The sequence below is a fragment of the Amia ocellicauda genome, chromosome 1 (assembly GCF_036373705.1).
Source record: "Amia ocellicauda isolate fAmiCal2 chromosome 1, fAmiCal2.hap1, whole genome shotgun sequence".
Classification (NCBI taxonomy): Eukaryota; Metazoa; Chordata; class Actinopteri; order Amiiformes; family Amiidae; genus Amia; species Amia ocellicauda.
Window position 1 is genome coordinate 28,704,162 of NC_089850.1, and position 21,140 is coordinate 28,725,301.

A 21,140-nucleotide genomic window follows, 5' to 3' on the forward strand; every position below is an offset into this window, starting at 1 on the left:
AGCTTTTGACTTATTTTATCTTGTTTTTTATATTTTCAAACAATAACATTAGGACTTGAGAAAACAGAATTAAATTCACTCACTTGTTCCTTGGTAGTGACAGGATTTCCCAAGGAACTGGATGTTAATGACCCTTGTAACACTGACATTAGGCTCAGTCAAAATGTGGGAATAGCGGAACATACTTTTCTTGATCAAAACTATGCGGCAGATCTTACTTGCATACATCTGAGAAAGGAGGAATTGAGTTGCCTTCTTGAGGATGCATTCTGACATCTGCATCAGCAGGACTTAAGTCATGCATTTGTAAACACAACCCAAATTGCCGTTGCAGTCAACACTGCTAAAGCCTGACATATTGGCTTCATTATCCCTTAAAGTAAGGGTTGGTAAGACTTTTTTTTTTTAACCTGCAAAACCTGTAAACACTTTTCTGGGGCTTGAAAAGTAAGAAGCAGCTTAGAATTCATTAGTAACTTAGTAATTATTTAGTAATGCATATTGTTTATAAAATAAAATTAAAACATTCTATTTATTTGTAAAATACATTTTCATGCTGTTAGGTGTTATATATATTTGACCTCATGTACTCAATGAGTTCAGAAATATCAATGAAATCTTACAATAGTTGAAGCCTCACTAGCCCCATTTCTGCACCTCAGTACAGTATGTTCATTAGAAAGTGATATGCATTTCGGCTCTGGCAATATGAATGTTGCATTGAATTTCACTTTGACTTTCTCTGGTGAGTTGTGTCTTGAGGGAGATTTCTAATTGTGGATCTCTTAGCCTGTTCCCAGAAAAGAATAGACCTATAGAAAAGTCAAGGTCAGGAATTCGGTACATACTTATATATGGAAAGATCTTGAATTTTGTGGGAAAAGGAAGCAAATTAGATTTGAACTCAGCAGTGCCTTTGTCTCCCAAGGGTAGAGATTTAAACATATCTTTTTATAATTATCATAATCAATTATAAATTATAATGTTATAAAAAGTATCTCTGCTGTCACATCAGATATGCAAAATAAGGAATGCTCTGTGTGATTAATCAAAATTAAATCCTAAGCATTAATGTTAAAAATATATATATTAATAAAGCCTATTACATATACAGTGGCTAGAAAACTAGCATTTTGAATATTAAGCATGGTAATAAGTATATTTTATGACAAATGCAATTTGTATATTTGTATCAGTAAGACTTATTTCAGAAAGAGGTCACGTCTGACATTTCAGCGTTTGAAAGAAACAGGAGTTTAGCAGTTTCTTTACATCGATGGTGAGTCATTTAATCGGTATGGTGACTCATCACCAATCCTTTTTGATGTGGCACAAAGAAACATGTAATTGTCAGCAATATTACAGTTGTGTTTCTTAAGATATGAGAAGGTTAACATTTTATTTTTCGAAGGACAAATATTTGGAGAGGCACTTCAGTTTACTGTTTTCTTGTAGTTTCATCAAATTTCTAATCTGCTAGTAATAACTATTGAAATGAAATTGAAATGTGTGTGTGTGTGTGTGTGTGTGTATATATATATATATATATATATATATATATATATGTATACAGTACTATGCAAAAGTTTTAGGCTGTAAAGTAAGAACACTTTCAAAAATAGACATTTATCAATTAACTAAATGCAAAGTGAGTGAACAGAAGAAAAATCTACATCAAATCAATATTTGGTGTGACCACCCTTTGCCTTCAAAACAGCATCAATTCTATTAACATGTCTATTTTTGAAAGCATTTTTACATTACAGTAAAACTTTACCTGCCTAAAACTTTTGCACAGTACTGTGTATATATATATATATATACAGTGAGGGGAAAAAAGTGAGAGACAGAATAACAACAAAAGTTATAAATTGATTTGCATGTTAATGAGGGAAATAAGTATTTGATCCCCTATCAATCAGCAAGATTTCTGGCTCCCAGGTATCTTTTATACAGGTAACGAGCTGAGATTAGGGGCACTCTCTTAAAGGGAGTGCTCCTAATCTCAGCTCGTTACCTGTATAAAAGACACCTGTCCACAGAAGCAATCAATCAATCAGATTCCAAACTCTCCACCATGGCCAAGACCAAAGAGTTGTCCAAGGATGTCAGGGACAAGATTGTAGACCTACACAAGGCTGGAATGGGCTACAAGAGCATCGCCAAGCAGCTTGGTGAGAAGGTGACAACAGTTGGTGCGATTATTCCCAAATGGAAGAAACACAAAATAACTGTCAGTCTCCCTCGGTCTGGGGCTCCATGCAAGATCTCACCTCGTGGAGTTTCAATGATCATGAGAACGGTGAGGAATCAGCCCAGAACTACACAGGAGGATCTTGTTAATGATCTCAAGGCAGCTGGGACCATAGTCACCAAGAAAACAATTGTGTGATAACACACTACGCCGTGAAGGACTGAAATCCTGCAGAGCCTGCAAGGTCCCCCTGCTCAAGAAAGCACATGTACAGGCCCATCTGAAGTTTGCCAGTGAACATCTGAATGATTCAGAGGAGAACTGGGTGAAAGTGTTGTGGTCAGATGGGACCAAAATCGAGCTCTTTGGCATCAACTCAACTCGCTGTGTTTGGAGGAGGAGGAATGACCCCAAGAACACCATCCCCACCATCAAACATGGAGGTGGAAACATTATGCTTTGGGGGTGTTTTTCTGCTAAGGGGACAGGACAACTGCACCGCATCAAAGGGACGATGGACGGGGCCATGTACCGTCAAATCTTGGGTGAGAACCTCCTTCCCTCAGCCAGGGCATTGAAAATGGGTCGTGGATGGGTATTCCAGCATGACAATGACCCAAAACACACAGCCAAGGCAACAAAGGTTTGGCTCAAGAAGAAGCACATTAAGGTCCTGGAGTGGCCTAGCCAGTCTCCAGACCTTAATCCCATAGAAAATCTGTGGAGGGAGCTGAAGGTTCGAGTTCCCAAACGTCAGCCTCGAAACCTTAATGACTTGGAGAGGATCTGCAAAGAGGAGTGGGACAAAATCCCTCCTGAGATGTGTGCAAACCTGGTGGCCAACTACAAGAAACGTCTGACCTCTGTGATTGCCAACAAGGGTTTTGCCACCAAGTACTAAGTCAAAGGGGTCAAATACTTATTTCCCTCATTAACATGCAAATCAATGTATAACTTTTTTGAAATGCGTTTTTCTGGATTTTTTTGTTGTTATTCTGTCTCTCACTGCTAAAATACACCTACCATTAAAAATACCATTATCAAATACTTTTTTCCCTCACTGTACATATATACACTCACCTAAAGGATTATTAGGAACAACTGTTCAATTTCTCATTAATGCAATTATCTAACCAACCAATCACATGGCAGTTGCTTCAATGCATTTAGGGGTGTGGTCCTGGTCAAGACAATCTCCTGAACTCCAAACTGAATGTCTGAATGGGAAAGAAAGGTGATTTAAGCAATTTTGAGCGTGGCATGGTTGTTGGTGCCAGACGGGCCGGTCTGAGTATTTCACAATCTGCTCAATTACTGGGATTTTCACGCACAACCATTTCTAGCGTTTACAAAGAATGGTGTGAAAAGGGAAAAACATCCAGTATGCGGCAGTCCTGTGGGCGAAAATGCCTTGTTGATGCTAGAGGTCAGAGGAGAATGGGCCGACTGATTCAAGCTGATAGAAGAGCAACTTTGACTGAAATAACCACTCGTTACAACCGAGGTATGCAGCAAAGCATTTGTGAAGCCACAACACGTACAACCTTGAGGCGGATGGGCTACAACAGCAGAAGACCCCACCGGGTACCACTCATCCCCACTACAAATAGGAAAAAGAGGCTACAATTTGCACAAGCTCACCAAAATTGGACAGTTGAAGACTGGAAAAATGTTGCCTGGTCTGATGAGTCTCGATTTCTGTTGAGACATTCAGATGGTAGAGTCAGAATTTGGCGTAAACAGAATGAGAACATGGATCCATCATGCCTTGTTACCACTGTGCAGGCTGGTGGTGGTGGTGTAATGGTGTGGGGGATGTTTTCTTGGCACACTTTAGGCCCCTTAGTGCCAATTGGGCATCGTTTAAATGCCACGGCCTACCTGAGCATTGTTTCTGACCATGTCCATCCCTTTATGACCACCATGTACCCATCCTCTGATGGCTACTTCCAGCAGGATAATGCACCATGTCACAAAGGTCGAATCATTTCAAACTGGTTTCTTGAACATGACAATGAGTTCACTGTACTAAACTGGCCCCCACAGTCACCAGATCTCAACCCAATAGAGCATCTTTGGGATGTGGTGGAACGGGAGCTTCGTGCCCTGGATGTGCATCCCACAAATCTCCATCAACTGCAAGATGCTATCCTATCAATATGGGCCAACATTTCTAAAGAATGCTTTCAGCACCTTGTTGAATCAATGCCACGTAGAATTAAGGCAGTTCTGAAGGCGAAAGGGGGTCAAACACAGTATTAGTATGGTGTTCCTAATAATCCTTTAGGTGAGTGTGTGTGTGTGTGTATATATATATATATATATATATATATATATATATATATATATAGTGTATGATGTGTACCAAGAAAGAAAAATGCAGCCTTACTGAAAGCATAGTGGTAAAACAATTTTTAGACTTCACTTAATCAAACAAGACAGAATTATGCCACCTCAGAAGAGCTGAATAAATGGCCAACTGTCCACTAACTAACAAGGATAGACTGGAGTTTTTTTTTCTCATTTTAAGGGTGAATATATAATATATATATATATATATATATATATATATATATATATATATATATATATATATAATCTCAATAGATTCAATACATAAATGTATTTTTGCAGAATCCTTACAGTCGGTTCATTATAATCTCTGTAAGCACTCCAATTGTATTATAAAAACATGATATTGCTTTCTGATTCATGATCATTTCAGATTTTTCCAGAGAAAGGCCATTTGCATTGTATAGTTGTATTTGTTAAGTAGTTTTCACAGATTGAACAGCAGAAAACATAGTACAACAGATTTTAATGAAAATCATGCAAAATAATCAGTTACAGAGAAAATGGTGGAAAGAGATTTCTTCCAATTTAGGATAGTAAATCTGATTCCTAATACAGTGAACATATAAGAGTGGGGCAGCCTGTTTCCACCAAAACAAAATGAGACGCCTAGCCAATAAAGTTGAAAAGGCCACAGAAGCTGATTCCAGCCCTGATTCCATACCTTAATTGGTATTTGCAAGAATCGAGAAAGGGTCTTATAGATAGAAGACCAGAATGGAACCAGTCTGGGACAGGACCAGAACATATGACTGGTGATAGTTTGAATGCCAGTGTAAGACTTTGAATTCAATAAGCTCATATCGGGCACAGATTGAAGAAGAATGTACATGAGCAAGACAAGATTTGGACAATGAAGGGCAATGCAGAGACAACATAACATTATACATTTTACATCGAATGCCCCTGTTTTGAGGACTGAATTCTAGAATGTAATCAATACTTGGTTTGAGCCACTTTGTTACAAAGGTTTGAATCTACAGAATGCAAATAAGTGTGTATGAGATATAGATTCGAGAGAGTTGCCTAAATGATGCATATTGTCAATGTATAAATCTTTAAGAGTTTTACCATTCACTGAGGGCAGCAACAGATGACTGACATCAACAGGGGCCTCCTAAAGTTGGAGCACATCTGAAGGGAGTGACACAGGAACAGGATTATCACTCAATTGCAATGTCAAAATGGAAGTGAAAAACACAAGAGGGAAAACAAGGAGGAAAAGTGACAGGAAGCTGAGTCCAGCGCCACTCCTGGAGGGCCATCTATCCCAGGATGACAGCATGATCAATCCAATAGATGTTGGTTATTAGCAACCAATAGTAAAACTGAAAGTTCGGCAAACCCACCCTCTCTTTGCCCTTTGGTTTGGTTCTTTGGAGGAAGTCTTTGTGGGACGCTTCCTGTTGCAAATAAACAAGCAGACCAACTCATCAAGAGTATTGAAAAACCTTTTGGCAATAAATACCACGATATATTGAAACAAAAAGAGTTACTTTAGGTGTGAGTTAATCTCGACAGAGCTGATGCAAACTGCCAGAGATGGGGGCAGAGTGAACCAGCAAGGCGGACGTCAAACACATCCATGGTATCCTCAACCTACCAAACCTTTTCACAGGATTCGAATAACATGGCTTTAATGGGAGCTATTGCTGAATGATTTTTTTCATCTCAAAGCATAACAATCTCATCCCGGATAACTTCACTGATGATCCTATGAACATCCTCTGGCATCGTGGAGCTACAGCCCCGGGCCCCATCCTGCTCTCTTCTGCCTCAGTGTTCATTGTAGTAGGATCAGCAGCAGCCATCATTTGTTTCCTTGTATTCCTTAAATATATTTTTAATGCAGATAAGTTAGACTCAACAACTTGTTTTAAAAGATGTTTCAAAGGAAGGATTGTGTAGGTGTGCTCCTGCTGCACACCTCTACTCCACAGCTGGCCCCCTAGTGGTCCTCAGGCCATCATTACTTTTGAGTGTTGCTGTGATGTCTTTGCCCTTCAGGAACAGCTCCCACAATTCATGTCCACTTTATGCCCTGCTCTTTTTTAGGTATCAACAGGAGACAAGAAGAAAGAAGACAGTCTCAGTGGTGGTAAGGGATGATAAATTCAGTCACCTTGTGCTGCTCATACAAAAATCATCCTCAATACCTGCTTATGTGATTCACTGTTAAGATGCAAAATGAGTCAGGTCTGTTTACTAATGTAATGCAAACCAAATCTATTGCTGGGTAAATTATTGCATGCAGTTTTTGTTTTTTGTTGCTTTTTTTTGTACCCCCGTTTTATGATACAGTGGCATTTAGATAACCAAACAAACACAAAAAAATGAAATGTAATTTTTTCCAGATACAGTGAATTGGCAGGTTTGCATAACCTTCTTAAAAGATAACAGTACTTGTCATGTAAATATATGGTCTTTGCTTTAGTTTTTCTTTTACCCACTACATGGATTTTACATATAAGCATACACTAGGCATCAATTACTTCATCTATTCAAAACAGAGTTAAAATTGCTTTAATAATTAATGCACATACGTTTCTGTATCCAGCAAGATACTGCTTTCACAATACTGGTAATCAGCTATACACCAAAGTCTTAGGTTTCTTTGTTTTGATTTCCCAACAGTCATAGCCTGGTCATAATATGTAGTTTCTTAATTTCATGATTTGCAAAGCTCAAAAGCACAGCTGGATTCACACTTTTGATTTGCTGGTTTGTTCAGATGCATTATTCATTTTGGGAGGAGGAACTCACATACAAAAACAAACCCACAAACACAACATATACACACTTAGGGTAGGAGACCCAGCTATGCAAAAGTATTGTTTTTATTAGTGTTACATAAATAGCTTCATGGAAATCATATCCTTATGAATGCTGCCCCTAGTGTAAAGTACTATGTGTTCTAGCAATTCAGCAGAAATATGGTCAATGTGTTTGAAAGAAGGATGGAAGAAACTCTTCAAGATGTAACTTGAATTTCAAAGATCACTGTTTCTATGTTTTTACTTCAGTTTTCCCGGAAATACAATTCTGCTGATGGTCAAGGCCTTGCTCTCAAATTGTTCATTTACAACTCATGTGTAAAGGGTTACAGATCATATTGCTATGATGTTCAATCCAAGCTCATTAGCTTTCACTGCAGTACTTCTATGGGTGCATGGGTGTTGTTGCTAAGTAACACCTGCAACTTAAGGCATGAACATTGCTTTGCTGTGTTTCAGTTATCAGGCTTCCATCATCTTACTTTGGTATTGTTTATGTACTTGCTTGTTTTACACTTAAGCAGATTTCTCTTCAAGAGAATACAACTGATGTGCAGAATGGTAGACTGATTTATTTAATTATTTTTTAATTTGTATCACAGACATTGAGTAAGACTGATATTTTGAGTGTCTCCTGAATGTTTTATATATATATATATGGTTGATAAGCTTTAGGTTTATATTAAACTGGCTCAATGTATATAATTGTACTGTATGTGTACTGTGTCAGTATCTTTACATGCATGATGGTAATATTCCTAAAGGCTGGTTTACACTTCTGCGTCTGCGTCTCGCACACTCGCACTGACAGAGACGCGTCCATAGGGGGCAGTGTCGCACTGACACAGCGCCATTACAGAGAAAACCCGCTTTCTATGGGGCACCTACGATTGGATGGATGTAAATTAACACGTACTGTTAATGACGTGTTACAGAAACTACACGCACACAAAAATACAAACCGCATCCTGTATGTGCAGATCTCTATTGTCTTGCTATAGTTGGCTAGAGACTTAACACCAGAACATGCACACACACGTCTGCGTGAATTTCTCCTGCATTGGCGTTTCTGCTGCTAAACTCCTCACGATGAATGAGCTGTAAACACCTTCTTCTCCCACCGCCAGACCCGCGGTTCCTGTGAGAAACTACAGCCCACTGAATAATACCATAAATATAGCCGACAATATGGGCTTTGTAATCAAATTAGCAATTGTGAAAGATTTATAATCATGTTAATTATGTATTGTATTTGATAAAGCTCTCGTCTGATCGGCTCAGCGAGTTTCTAACTTTCCTTTGTAATTCAATCCTGTTCTCGTTGCAAACCCGGGTCTTGATCAGTCACTGTTTGATCCTGATGCTAATTGTTCATTCCGTCCACAGAAAGCAAAGTACATTTGACCTTTCGTCCAAAATTGCCAAGCACGAAATACGTGCGCATTTCGAGGGATGCAATGTGAATCATATTAACACATTGCGCAGTTCGAGACGCAGAACACTGTTCCGCACAGACGCGCGTCGCGGATGAGGAGCTGCGTTTTCAAGGCTCTCAGGATGTCCTGCTCAGCCAATCAGCGCTGCCTGACGCGCAGGACGCAGAGACGCACAGACGCGCTGTTGATCTCGGAGGAGTGACGTCGGCGCGTCTTACCCACAAACCCCTGCTCTGCGTCGCTACGCAGAAGTATAAATCGGCCTTCAGGTGTTACGGAAGCAAGTGATTTTTTTCTCATGACTTTTGTGCTTATTCAAGAGTTTAGTAAACTCTTTTGGAATCAGACTTGGATTGAAAAAATGAGAGCACACATCCTGATATGCTTTAAAAAAAAAAAAATCTTAACCCTGTTGGAATTTTGTGGAATGAGATTGTTCTGATGTACTTCTTAAGTAAAGTCAGTAATATAAACTCAGTTGCATTTTGTTTATGAAAAGTTCATGCATTTCCACTCTGTGAGTTTACTGCGATACCTCCTTTCATAGTATACTTAGTTTTGTCTGCCAGTTTCTAGCAGAGTATTCTAATGGAGTGTACTTTTCTTCTTTTCTTACTATAATCTTGCATCCTACATCTCAGTAAAAAAAAAAATGTATTAAAGAAAATCCTCATTGTTTATAAATCACTTATCAACAGCAGGCCAGAAATATGTGTTCTTTCCACAGCTCAAGCATATTCCCCAGGTTCTTGGGAATGTAGGAGGTTTAAAGTCTGATTCCTTAATGGTAGTCAATATTTGGCAAGCAATACATACATCAGCACTGTCATGCATTAGAAAAACAAAACAAAAAAGTATTGTATTGGAATATGTGACCAAATGAGTACTCCTCACACAAAATCATTATCAGTTTTGACCATTAGGTGAAATGTAATTAACCTTTTAAAGAAAGAAGTTGGCTTAAATTGAATCATACATGGCCTCTCTGTTTGTGTTGCATTTTCTGTTAATAAACTTATGTGTTAATCCTCCCAGGTCAAGGTGCCTCTGGTGTAGCTTGTGTGACAGAACCAGACACGGCATCTAGCCCAGGGATGCTGCAATCTCAGGAGGAGATAGTTTCAGTGAAGCCCATCCTCCAGGAGACATGGATTGACTTTGAGGATTTCTGCAAGTGCTTCCAGTAAGAAAGCATTTAAGTGTTGCCTTCCCAAGCCCTCACTTGATTATTTTTATACTTGGCCCACTAAATGAAGCATTTTTTCCTTGACATGTGTCTTTGAGCAAAAAATATCAACTGCCATTTTATTGTCCAGACTTTAATCTGTTGGCAAATCGTGGACGAGGTAAAATTGAATTATATTTATTCTCAATAGGTCTTACAAGGCTTGTAGAAGATTATTGGTTCTTATTTCAGCTAAATCCAGAAAAACAACTTTGTTTTCAGTTAATTTCAGATGGAGCTACTTAAATTCTTATATACATTTGTGAACTTCTAAACTGTTAAATGTAGATGGTTAATACTAGGCTTTGGGTTGGAATGAGGTTAAGGTTACATTTCCCATAGAGTTGTGATTTTTCTGTGTTAACAAAGATTGTGATGCAGAATAACACAAATATAACCATAAGACTATTCATTACTTTAACTATATCGCTCATTAAATCTAATAATCCATCTGTTACAAACTGCCTCAATCATAAATTAATTTGGTTAAGCAATTTGTCCAGTGGAAAATTGATTTCAGCAGGGCAACATGATTTGTTATTAATTTTGTTGTGTTGTTGAATTAATTTTAAATAGTTTGCAGTTCAGATTAATGTATATATACATTTATACATTATACGTTTATAAAATATTGTTGTGTTATTTTGTCTTGTTTTTAGGACGTTGCTAGTTTTTCACAAACCAAATACGTACCCGCATCAATTCCAGAAATCTGAGTTTAAGGTAATGTATTTATTTGTATTGTCAGATTTCAGTAAGGTACAGATATGAGAATACGGTTTGATTTTTTTAAATGCCTGCTTAGTCTCAGATGTATGGGAAATTAATGCAAATACTTCTTTGTGATTATTTTATTACTGATATTTAAATTATTTTCATTGTAATTTACTTATTCAGGCCCTTTATGTCTAAATGGTCTAAATTGCTTTTGCAAGATTAGCTCTTGTGAGTTTGCATGTGGCTTATGAACTGCATCTTCACACAAATTCACTGAAATCACGGGGATGGGGGTTCAGATCAGGGGGAGCTTTGCTCACTAATTTCCAAAATGTTTCCAAATAATTTTCTTTCACAGTCAACCCCAGTGTAACGGTCAAAGCTGTTCTTGTACCATATCCATTGGCCATCAACTGCTGCCATTGAACAGCCTGCTTGGGAGACAAGTATCCTCCATGCATTGCGCATGACTGTCTCAGTAGGAATCATTGGACAAAAGGTCCTGCCAGTGAATGTAGAGCATGAAGATGACACATCAACCATTGAAATGCTCAGTGATCCTAAAGCGTCTTCTGTATGTCACCCAGTAATGCTGGCATAACAACTGCTCAGTAGACCAGCATTTGGAAGAAATCAGATTTTTTGTTTCACTACAACTATATCTAAGATGGCCATCAAGGTGTTGGATATTTTCATGATTGCTTTGATGGTGCATTTTGGTGTAAGGAAATGCACTGCAAACTACTAAACGAACATGTACAAGAAAAGCTGCAATATCCACTGTCTTCAAGAGATGTATGGATTATGTATTGGCAGATAGGGATATGTGACTCACCATGCAACAGGAACGTTTGGTATTCTCAAGAGGACAGCCGTAGGCATAGGTGGGGTTTGTGCAGTGCCTTGGTTAGACTGATTTTCACATGTAGTCACTTTCACATGATAGTCACATGTAGTTATTAAGTTTTCCTTCAAAGGTTGTTCTTATGGAGAGCCACAGTGTCACTAGTTGTATTGTAAATCAGTCTCAGTGGTGGTGGAGATTATAGTCTTAGCCTGAAGGCGGCTAAGATTAAGGAGCAGTGCATCACACCAGTATTGGATTTCCGATGCTACAGGATATGTCACACAGGTCATGATTGAGGAGACGTGTCAATAAGATGGTAAATAGGGTAGGTGCAAAAACAAAATCTATTTTTAAAGTTTCTAAAAATATATTGTTTCAAAGGCCACCACCTTCCAGTGTTTGTGGAGAGGTTGAATGCCCAGGTTGGATCTAATGATAAATGCTCGGCAGACCTTCAGTTCAAGTCCATGCATGCCTTTCTAAGAAGGACATCACTGAGAGCTGCATCATGACATAATCTTCAACTTGCCATGCCTCAAATAGGGAATGCTTACCTGAAGTCTTGAATTTATTTTTCTGACGGAATATAGTGTTGGTGGTGGTCCTCACATTTGCTGAGATGAAGACTCTAGTGTTGACTCACACACTCTTAAGCAATGAGATTTCATATGAGATGCATAGTCCAGCATACTTAATGGCTCTAGCATCAAAGTCCCCAACAAGTATGAGCTTTGTAGACAGTTGAGACTATTTAATTCATCTTTTGGATGAGAATTTAAATCAAGTAACTGACTCCCTGTGATCATTAGAGATCCCATGGACCCCCTTTAATAGGGGTGTTAACTCCAGTGTCCAGGTGGGGGTTACCTTTCAGTGGTTGATGAAGTATGTCCCCTTCTAATTGTAAAGTGCTTTGGCAATCTTTGGGATGAAAGGAGCTATTTAATACAAGATATTATTATTATGAATTAATTAATAATAAAAGGATTCTTTCCACAGCATCCAGTCTCTCTCTTTTTTCACAAGAGCAGTCCTGCAGTCAGGTCTGCTGTTGTCCTGGGTGTCCAAGACATTATTGTTAAGGATCTTCATCACTTTGTAAGTCCACCACAAGGGATGCGCAGAGCTCCTGTAAAGCTGCACCGTCCTGGATTCCAAAGTGAAATGCCTCCCAGCTCAGAACAACAGCTGGATAACACCTGTTTTTGAGCCCCTGTCATCTGACTTTCGGGATCTGAATCCAATGGCAGCAGATGCTCACAGTGACTTTTCCCCCCTAGTTTCATGAAGCTTCTGTAGAGCAATTTTGTCATAAACCCTCTCATTTTCCATGTCAAGTTAAGCATGTGCCACCTTTCTCAGCTGAAAGGGTTGCTATTCATGAATAATACTAAAGCAAATGTATACAGTAATATCGGAATCGGTTTCTACAGCAATATTGGATGGAGTGGCAATAGCAGTACTGAAGGAGGTATCTACGGTAATCTTGAAGTTGAAGAGGGTGTCTTTTCTATAGTAATATTAAAGGATGTGACTGCAGTGATATTGAAAGATATATGGTTATGTTGAAGGAAATGTCCATATAGTAACATTGGTGGGAAATGTCTAAAGTGATATTGAATTACATATATAAAATAAGATCAGCACAATGAAATTATTTAACATAAACTTTTCAAAGTTTATGACTTGAATCTGCTTACTTGTTTTTGGGACAAATTATGTTTCATTTTACAGGTTTTATTAATTATGTTATTTTCAGTGTCACTCTGAAGTGTCCCTGTATACAATCTAATGATTCTATATAGTGAGGCCTACAAAGTTACAGTGGGGGAAAAAGTATTTGATCCCCTGCTGATTTTGTACGTTTGCCCACTGACAAAGAAATGATCAGTCTATAATTTTAATGGTAGGTGTATTTTAACAGTGAGAGATAGAATAACAGCAAAAAAATCCAGAAAAATGCATTTCAAAAAAGTTATAAATTGATTTGCATGTTAATGAGGGAAATAAGTATTTGACCCCTTCGACTTAGTACTTGGTGGCAAAGCCCTTGCTGGCAATCAAAGAGGTCAGATGTTTCTTGTAGTTGGCCACCAGGTTTGCACACATCTCAGGAGGGATTTTGTCCCACTCCTCTTTGCAGATCCTCTCCAAGTCATTAAGGTTTCGATGCTGACGTTTGGGAACTCGAACCTTCAGCTCCCTCCACAGATTTTCTATGGGATTAAGGTCTGGAGACTCCAGGACCTTAATGTGCTTCTTCTTGAGCCACTCCTTTGTTGCCTTGGCTGTGTGTTTTGGGTCATTGTCATGCTGGAATACCCATCCACGACCCATTTTCAATGCCCTGGCTGAGGGAAGGAGGTTCTCACCCAAGATTTGACGGTACATGGCCCCGTCCATCGTCCCTTTGATGCGGTGCAGTTGTCCTGTCCCCTTAGCAGAAAAACACCCCCAAAGCATAATGTTTCCACCTCCATGTTTGACGGTGGGGATGGTGTTCTTGGGGTCATTCCTCCTCCTCCAAACATGGCGAGTTGAGTTGATGCCAAAGAGCTCGATTTTGGTCTCATCTGACCACAACACTTTCACCCAGTTCTCCTCTGAATCATTCAGATGTTCATTGGCAAACTTCAGACGGGCCTGTACATGTGCTTTCTTGAGCAGGGGGACCTTGCGGGTGCTGCAGGATTTCAGTCCTTCACGGCGTAGTGTGTTACCAATTGTTTTCTTGGTGACTATGGTCCCAGCTGCCTTGAGATCATTAACAAGATCCTCCCGTGTAGTTCTGGGCTGATTCCTCACCGTTCTCATGATCATTGAAACTCCACGAGGTGAGATCTTGCATGGAGCCCCAGACCGAGGGAGACTGACAGTTATTTTGTGTTTCTTCCATTTGCGAATAATCGCACCAACTGTTGTCACCTTCTCACCAAGCTGCTTGGCGATGGTCTTGTAGCCCATTCCAGCCTTGTGTAAGTCTACAATCTTGTCCCTGACATCCTTGGACAGCTCTTTGGTCTTGGCAATGGTGGAGAGTTTGGAATCTGATTGATTGATTGCTTCTGTGGACAGGTGTCTCTTATACAGGTAACGAGCTGAGATTAGGAGCTCTCCCTTTAAGAGAGTGCTCCTAATCTCAGCTCGTTACCTGTATAAAAGACACCTGGGAGCCAGAAATCTTGCTGATTGATAGGGGATCAAATACTTATTTCCCTCATTAACATGCAAACCAATGTATAACTTTTTTGAAATGCGTTTTTCTGGATTTTTTTGCTGTTATTCTGTCTCTCACAGTTAAAATACACCTACCATTAAAATTATAGACTGATCATTTCTTTGTCAGTGGGCAAACGTACAAAATCAGCAGGGGATCAAATACTTTTTTCTCTCACTGTATATATGGAAGAGTTTTTATTTTTTGCAGTCTTAAATACATTTGTAAAAACATCTTATTCTTCCCGGGGAGTGAAAGCAAAATAATGCTTGACTGTATTTGCTGATGTGGTATGTAGTAACAATGGGTTATTTTTGTGCTTACATCTGTTCAGCGCTGTTCCGTAGTTTTATTTATGCAGCGTTCTTTCACAGGCACCGGGGGATCTGTTCCATATACCACTGACATGCAACTGCAGAACTCTGCACTTGAGTTTCTGTACTGCAGTTATTTTCTATGTTTCTCCTAAATAATTTTTTTATCTGAATATATCCTGTCAGCACTTCCCCCCCACACAATTTGTATGCTAAATGCAAATTACATCTTCTCAGTGCACCTTCTAATATCCACTTTGTAGGTTTCTCCATCATATAAGAACATCATTTCAAATTGAAATTCTGAATCACAAGGATAGCTGTGATATTAATCTAGTGTTTCATTGTATGCTGAAATAAATAATGATTTGATCTTGAACTTTGTCTCATTTTCATTGAGCTCATTAAATCGTTTCACTTAGTTGTAGGCAGCTTCTTTTCTTCTTCACACGTGGGTTAGGAGAAGTAACGAACTCCAAGTTACTCCCACAGATCTTCTGTCATTAGCATTGAACAGAATGCAGAATAATCTCTTCATTTTCCTTTGTTATGCCCCACTCCCATCTTGTATGTGCCGTGGGTGAGGTGATAGGAAATATTCCAAAACAGAACAGAAAAGTACACTGATATATAATACATTATTTTAACAAGCTGTTGACTCTTCTGAATGTTTTCTAGTAAACACACCTACTGCGGTTTAGTTGGATTTTAAACATTTCAGATTTGTTGGGACAGACAGCAGCTAATTTTAAATTTCAAGCGGTTTGGATTGGTGCAATTTGGCATCTTCTGTTAGAAAGTTAAGAGAACTTTGTTGTTCCCCATCAGAATCTGGTTTCAGCAAAAGGATCATCTACTGTGGTGTCATCCAGCGCTCCTTCTGCGAATGCCACCAGCACGCCTTCCAAGCAGCAAGTGTCTGCTTCAGCAGCTGGCACACAGGTGGGTATCGGCCTGACATTGTCCCTGAAAAGGCTAATTAAAGCAAATATATCGCCACATTTAACCTACTTTAGTACGATATACTGAAGGAAGTGCATATAAATACATATAAATGTCAGTTATGTTTTTTTTTTAATCTTTCCTTCTCATGTTGTATATTTATTCCTAATTGTCATTTTACCAAAGTAAATACTTCTTGGGTATAATATGCATTAATCTATAGCTACAAAAAAGCAAGTTAACAAGTCTTATTTACAACAAGTCCTGAAATTACAGACCTCTACCTGGGGTATATCTAGTTGAAATGCAGTCTTTAATGTAAGCTCTGGAAAGCTTATTTTTATTGTAATTTTTAGGTATTCAGCATCAAAAACAAATGTTTTACCAGATTCTGGGAGTAAAATATATATGTATGCATAACGTGGAAAATACCAGAAAAAATTGTTTCATGGATTAGTGATTATTATTTTTTTTTCATTTGAGCTGTTATTCAGAACTCATTGTAGTAGTAATTTTATCATTCTTGTGATAGGTGTCAAATAATCTCCAGGGACAAACAGAGCTGCTGCCAATACTTTAATGGACATTTAACTGTCTTTAGGATTTCCCCAGACACCTCCCTGCTTCTTATTAGATGTATTCTGTCTTAAAAGAAAACATAAGCTTTCTTGATTAATAACTCAGGTAATGTTTTCAGGCACCAGATGAAAAAGGGTCTCACTTCCTGTTTGTGGACAACTTGAAGCCAGCAGAAATCTTAATAAGCTTCTCTGCATTGGTACACTGGGGAGAGGCTGAATATGACAGCAAGGAAATGTGTAAAGGTTTGTTATTATCCCCTCTCCATTCATAGTCATTAGAAGAAGAAAAAAACAAAACATCTACGAATACAGCAAGAGAGCTAATGTTGAATTGTCTGCTTTGTAAAGCACAGCAGGCATAGTGTTTTTCAGAACCAACCTGTTTTTCTTTCTCCTTTATTTGTGGATCTTTGAAAAAAATCTTTAGCTTTGTTATTACGTTACAGGTTAGCACATTTCAATTATAATAGGTTAAACAATAATTAAAATAAGGTGTTCAGAATGTAACAGGGATCTTAATTAAGCACTTCCATAATATAAAGGAAAGGGGTAGACTGTGCTTATCTCTCAAACATTTCAGAGTTTTTCTTACTTACTTCAATATCTTTTCATATATCAGAATAATTTACACCAATGATTGAATTGATGATCATCGGATATTCTGTACCCCCTTCACACCAGGAAATAAGGAAGTTATTTGAGTGTATAAATAGTGAAACATGGCATGTCTAGGTATTTACTTGTGTTAATGATTAACCAGCTGCAATCTGTCAGAAGGCCATCATTGTTATCTTACATCATGTTACAGTTTTCAAACAAGAACATGGAAATATAGTATGTGTGTAACAGAAAATTAGGTTCAAAAGCATGACATAGGGCTCTTCTAGTGGGGACACAACTTTTCAATTAAGTTTTATTATTTGATATTTAAAAATCATTTATAAGATTAAAAAGTCTTATTTGGCTGTGAAAATCTGTGTTGTTGCTGTGAATTCATGTTGTATATTGTTATATTGTTTGTTGTATATATTGTTTTTTTCAGTTTATAAGTTAAGAAATTAAACTATGAATGTAATTTAGCTGATAATTGATCTTCATACTTCAGCACACAGCTAAAATCGTCTTCCTACTATACTCTTATTCTTTTCTTTGGTATCACACATACACAGTTAATTGAATATGATGTTGAAGAGAAATCTAATCAGTGGCATATTGTTTCATATTTGGTGTGTGGGTTCTCAGAGAGTCAGAAGGACAGCAGTATGCCACAGCCTGGACTCCTCATCGCTGAACCTTTTTCCTGGAAAGTCCTGTCAGCTCAGCCTACTATTCTACAGATTCATACTTTTGCCACAAAAGCAACATTGCTGGTGCTTCCCACTGGGTAAGAGACAAAGCTGCTAACATACATTTCAATGATGTTACAACAGCATAGTTATGCATGGTTTGTTCTTCGCATCCAACCTTGATCCTCAAGTAGTGACCATTAAGGCATATTAAAGACACATGTATTTTCAGGTGAAATGTACAGTTGTTTTTTCAGTCCAATCCTAATGACAATTTTTGAAAAAGAAGGAGATTTATCATTACTTATGTGTCAGTTTACTTTTTTATTTATTTATTACATTTGCCATGTTGCTTGTGCATTTTGTCCATTTTTGGAAGTGCAGTTTAAAAAAAAATGCAAATTAATCTGTTTTCATCTCTATGTCTTGGAATGTCTTGCAAAGTAGAAACAATATTGTGTTATGAGGCAACACATTAGATCTCTGATAATCTATTTTCCAAATATAAAATTGAGATCCACATTAAACAAAGAACATATGGTGAAAGAGAGTATGAGTGTCAGCTTCAAACAGATGCCAAAGTTTCTATAAATTAATTTGTGTCCTAGAAGCAAGAAACCTAGATTCAGAGGTTAGGAAAATATACAGCTAACATTATTCTGGGTAATAAATAGAGTTCATTATAGTAAGCCATATTATAAGAAGAACATAAGAAAGTTTACAAACGAGAGCAGGCCATTCAACCAGTCATGATCATTTGGTGTCCATTAATAATGGAGTGGTTCAAGGATCCTATCCAGTCTATTTTTAAATGTTCCCAAATTTTTAGCTTCAACCACATCGCTGGGGAGTTTGTTCCAGATTGTGACGACTCTCTGTGTGAAGAAGTGTCTCCTGTTTTCCGTTTTGAATGCCTTGAAGCCCAATTTCCATTAGTGTGCCCGGGTCTGTGTGTCCCTGCTGACCTGGAAAAGCTCCTCTGGTTTGATGTGGTCGATGCCTTTCATGATTTTGAAGACTTGGATCAAGTCCCCACGTAGTCTCCTCTGTTCCAGGGTGAAAAGGTTCAGGTCGCTCAGTCTCTCAGTAGGACATTCCCTTCAGACCTGGACTAAGTCTGGTTGCTCTCCTCTGAACTGCCTCTAGAGCAGCGATATCTTTCTTGAAGTGTGGAGCCCAGAACTGTACACAGTATCCAGATGAGCTCTAACTAGTGCATTGTACAGTCTGAACATCACTGCCCTTGTTCTCAATTCTACACTTTTGACAATATACCCTATCATTCTGTTTGCCTTTTTTATTGCTGCCCAACATTGTTTGAATGGAGAAAGTGAGGAGTCCACATAGACTCCTAGGTCTTTCTCATGCGTTACTTCATCTAGTTCTGTTCCTCCCATAGTGTAATTATAGTGGACATTTTTGTTACCTGCATGTAATACCTTGCACTTGTCCACATTTAATTTCTTCTGCCAGGTGTCGGCCCACAACTGAATATTATGTATGTCCCTTTGAATAGCCTGTGCTGCCGAGATTGTATCTGCTGAGACACCTATTTTAGTATCTGCAAATTTGACAAGTTTGCTAACTATACCAGAGTCCAGATCATTAATATACATTATATAAAGCACAGGCCCTAATACTGATCCCTGTGGATCTCCACTAACAACCTCACTCCAGTTAGAAGCAACTCCTCTAATCGACACCCTTTGTTTCCTATACATCAACCAGTTCATAATCCATCTACTTACATTACCCTGAATGCTACAGCTTCCAATTTGAGGATCAGTCTTTGGTGTGGAACCTTATCAAAAGCTTTCTGGAAATCTAAGTATATCATATCATATGCTTTCACATGATCTACAGCTGCAGTTGCATGTTCAAAAAATTCTAATAAATTAGTAAGACATGATCTGCCTCTGTCCAAACTCATGTTGACTCTCTCCAATAATTCTGTGTAATATTTTTTTTCCAACATTTTACACGTGATGCAGGTTAGACTGATTGGCCTGTAATTTCCTGGCTCAGTTTTGTCCCCTTTCTTGTGGATTGGTATGACATTTGCTGTCTTCCAGTCAGTTGGCACATCCCCTGTTCTAAGTGTCATTTGGAATATTTGAGTTAGCAGCCTATAAATAATTTCCCTCATTTCTTTAAGTACTGTTGGAAATATACCATCTGGCCCAGGTGATTTGTTTGTTTTTAATTCTGCTAGTCCCTTTAGTACCTCCTCCTCATTTATCCTGATCTCTCTTAGGGTTTGACTGGACTGATTGTTAACCTGTGGCATGTTATCCTTTTTTCCTTTGTAAAAACCTCTGTGAAATACTCATTTAGAATATTTGCCACATCTTGTTTGTTTTCCAAGATACTTCAATTTTTGCCCTTTATCTGTTTCACTTCCTCCTCTATTGACCTCTTGCTGTTGTAGTATTGAAAAAACCTCTTAGCATTAGTTTATTTCTATTTCCCTCTTTGCTTTCCTGATCCCTTTCTTAAGATCTCTTTGTAGTTCAACATATTCTTTGTATTTTGTTTCATCCCCAACATTTTCATTCTCAATTTTTTTTGCATACTTCTATTTAACCATTTTGGACAGTGTTTTTTCGTCCTCAATTTGCTAAGTTTTGGTACAAAGTTTTCCTGAGCCTCAAGTAGTATATTCTTAAAATACAATCATCCATTTTGAACTGAATCTGTATCCAGTGTGCTCCAGTGTAATTCTTCTAAGGTTTGCTTTTCTAAAATTGTAGACCATTGTATTAGACTTGGTCCTTGTTTTTTGAAAGTATGCCTCAAAGCTAACCATATTGTGATTGCAGTTTGTGATTGGTTCTCTAACTAGTGTCCTTCTGACTCTATCTTGGTCATTTGAAAAGATCAAGTCAATGCATGCACGTTCTCTGGTTGGTTCCCTGACAAATTGAGTTAGAAAGCAGTCATTTACCATCTCAACCATCTATTTCTCTTTCTGTAGTCCCAACTGGGCTTTTCCAGTCTATGTATGGGACATTGAAATCCCCCATTATAACAGCCACATCTTTGCTACATGCAGTCCCAATTACATTGTATAATGCAGCATCTTTCTGAATATCTGAGTTGGGTGGTCTGTAACACACTCCTACCAATAATCCTCCAGATTTTTTATTCAAAAGTTTAACCCACAAAGATTCTGTTTCGTTACTAGGATCTAATTTGAGTTCTTCTGCCTCAGTGTCATTTCTCACATATAATGCTACCCCCCCCACCTCTTCGATT

General features: G+C 38.2%; 1 protein-coding gene across 2 annotated transcripts in view; it reads left to right on the forward strand.

Annotated features, from left to right (window-relative positions):
• The window catches only part of adgb (androglobin), an 89,521-nt gene that overhangs the window by 31,127 nt on the left and 37,254 nt on the right, over positions 1-21,140 (forward strand). For both annotated transcript variants that reach the window (XM_066700861.1, XM_066700869.1), the window contains exons 14-19: positions 6,602-6,644; positions 9,792-9,939; positions 10,641-10,704; positions 15,905-16,018; positions 16,716-16,842; positions 17,842-17,983. In XM_066700861.1, the coding sequence (XP_066556958.1) occupies positions 6,602-6,644; positions 9,792-9,939; positions 10,641-10,704; positions 15,905-16,018; positions 16,716-16,842; positions 17,842-17,983 (638 nt within the window). The remainder of the gene's footprint in view (positions 1-6,601; positions 6,645-9,791; positions 9,940-10,640; positions 10,705-15,904; positions 16,019-16,715; positions 16,843-17,841; positions 17,984-21,140) is intronic.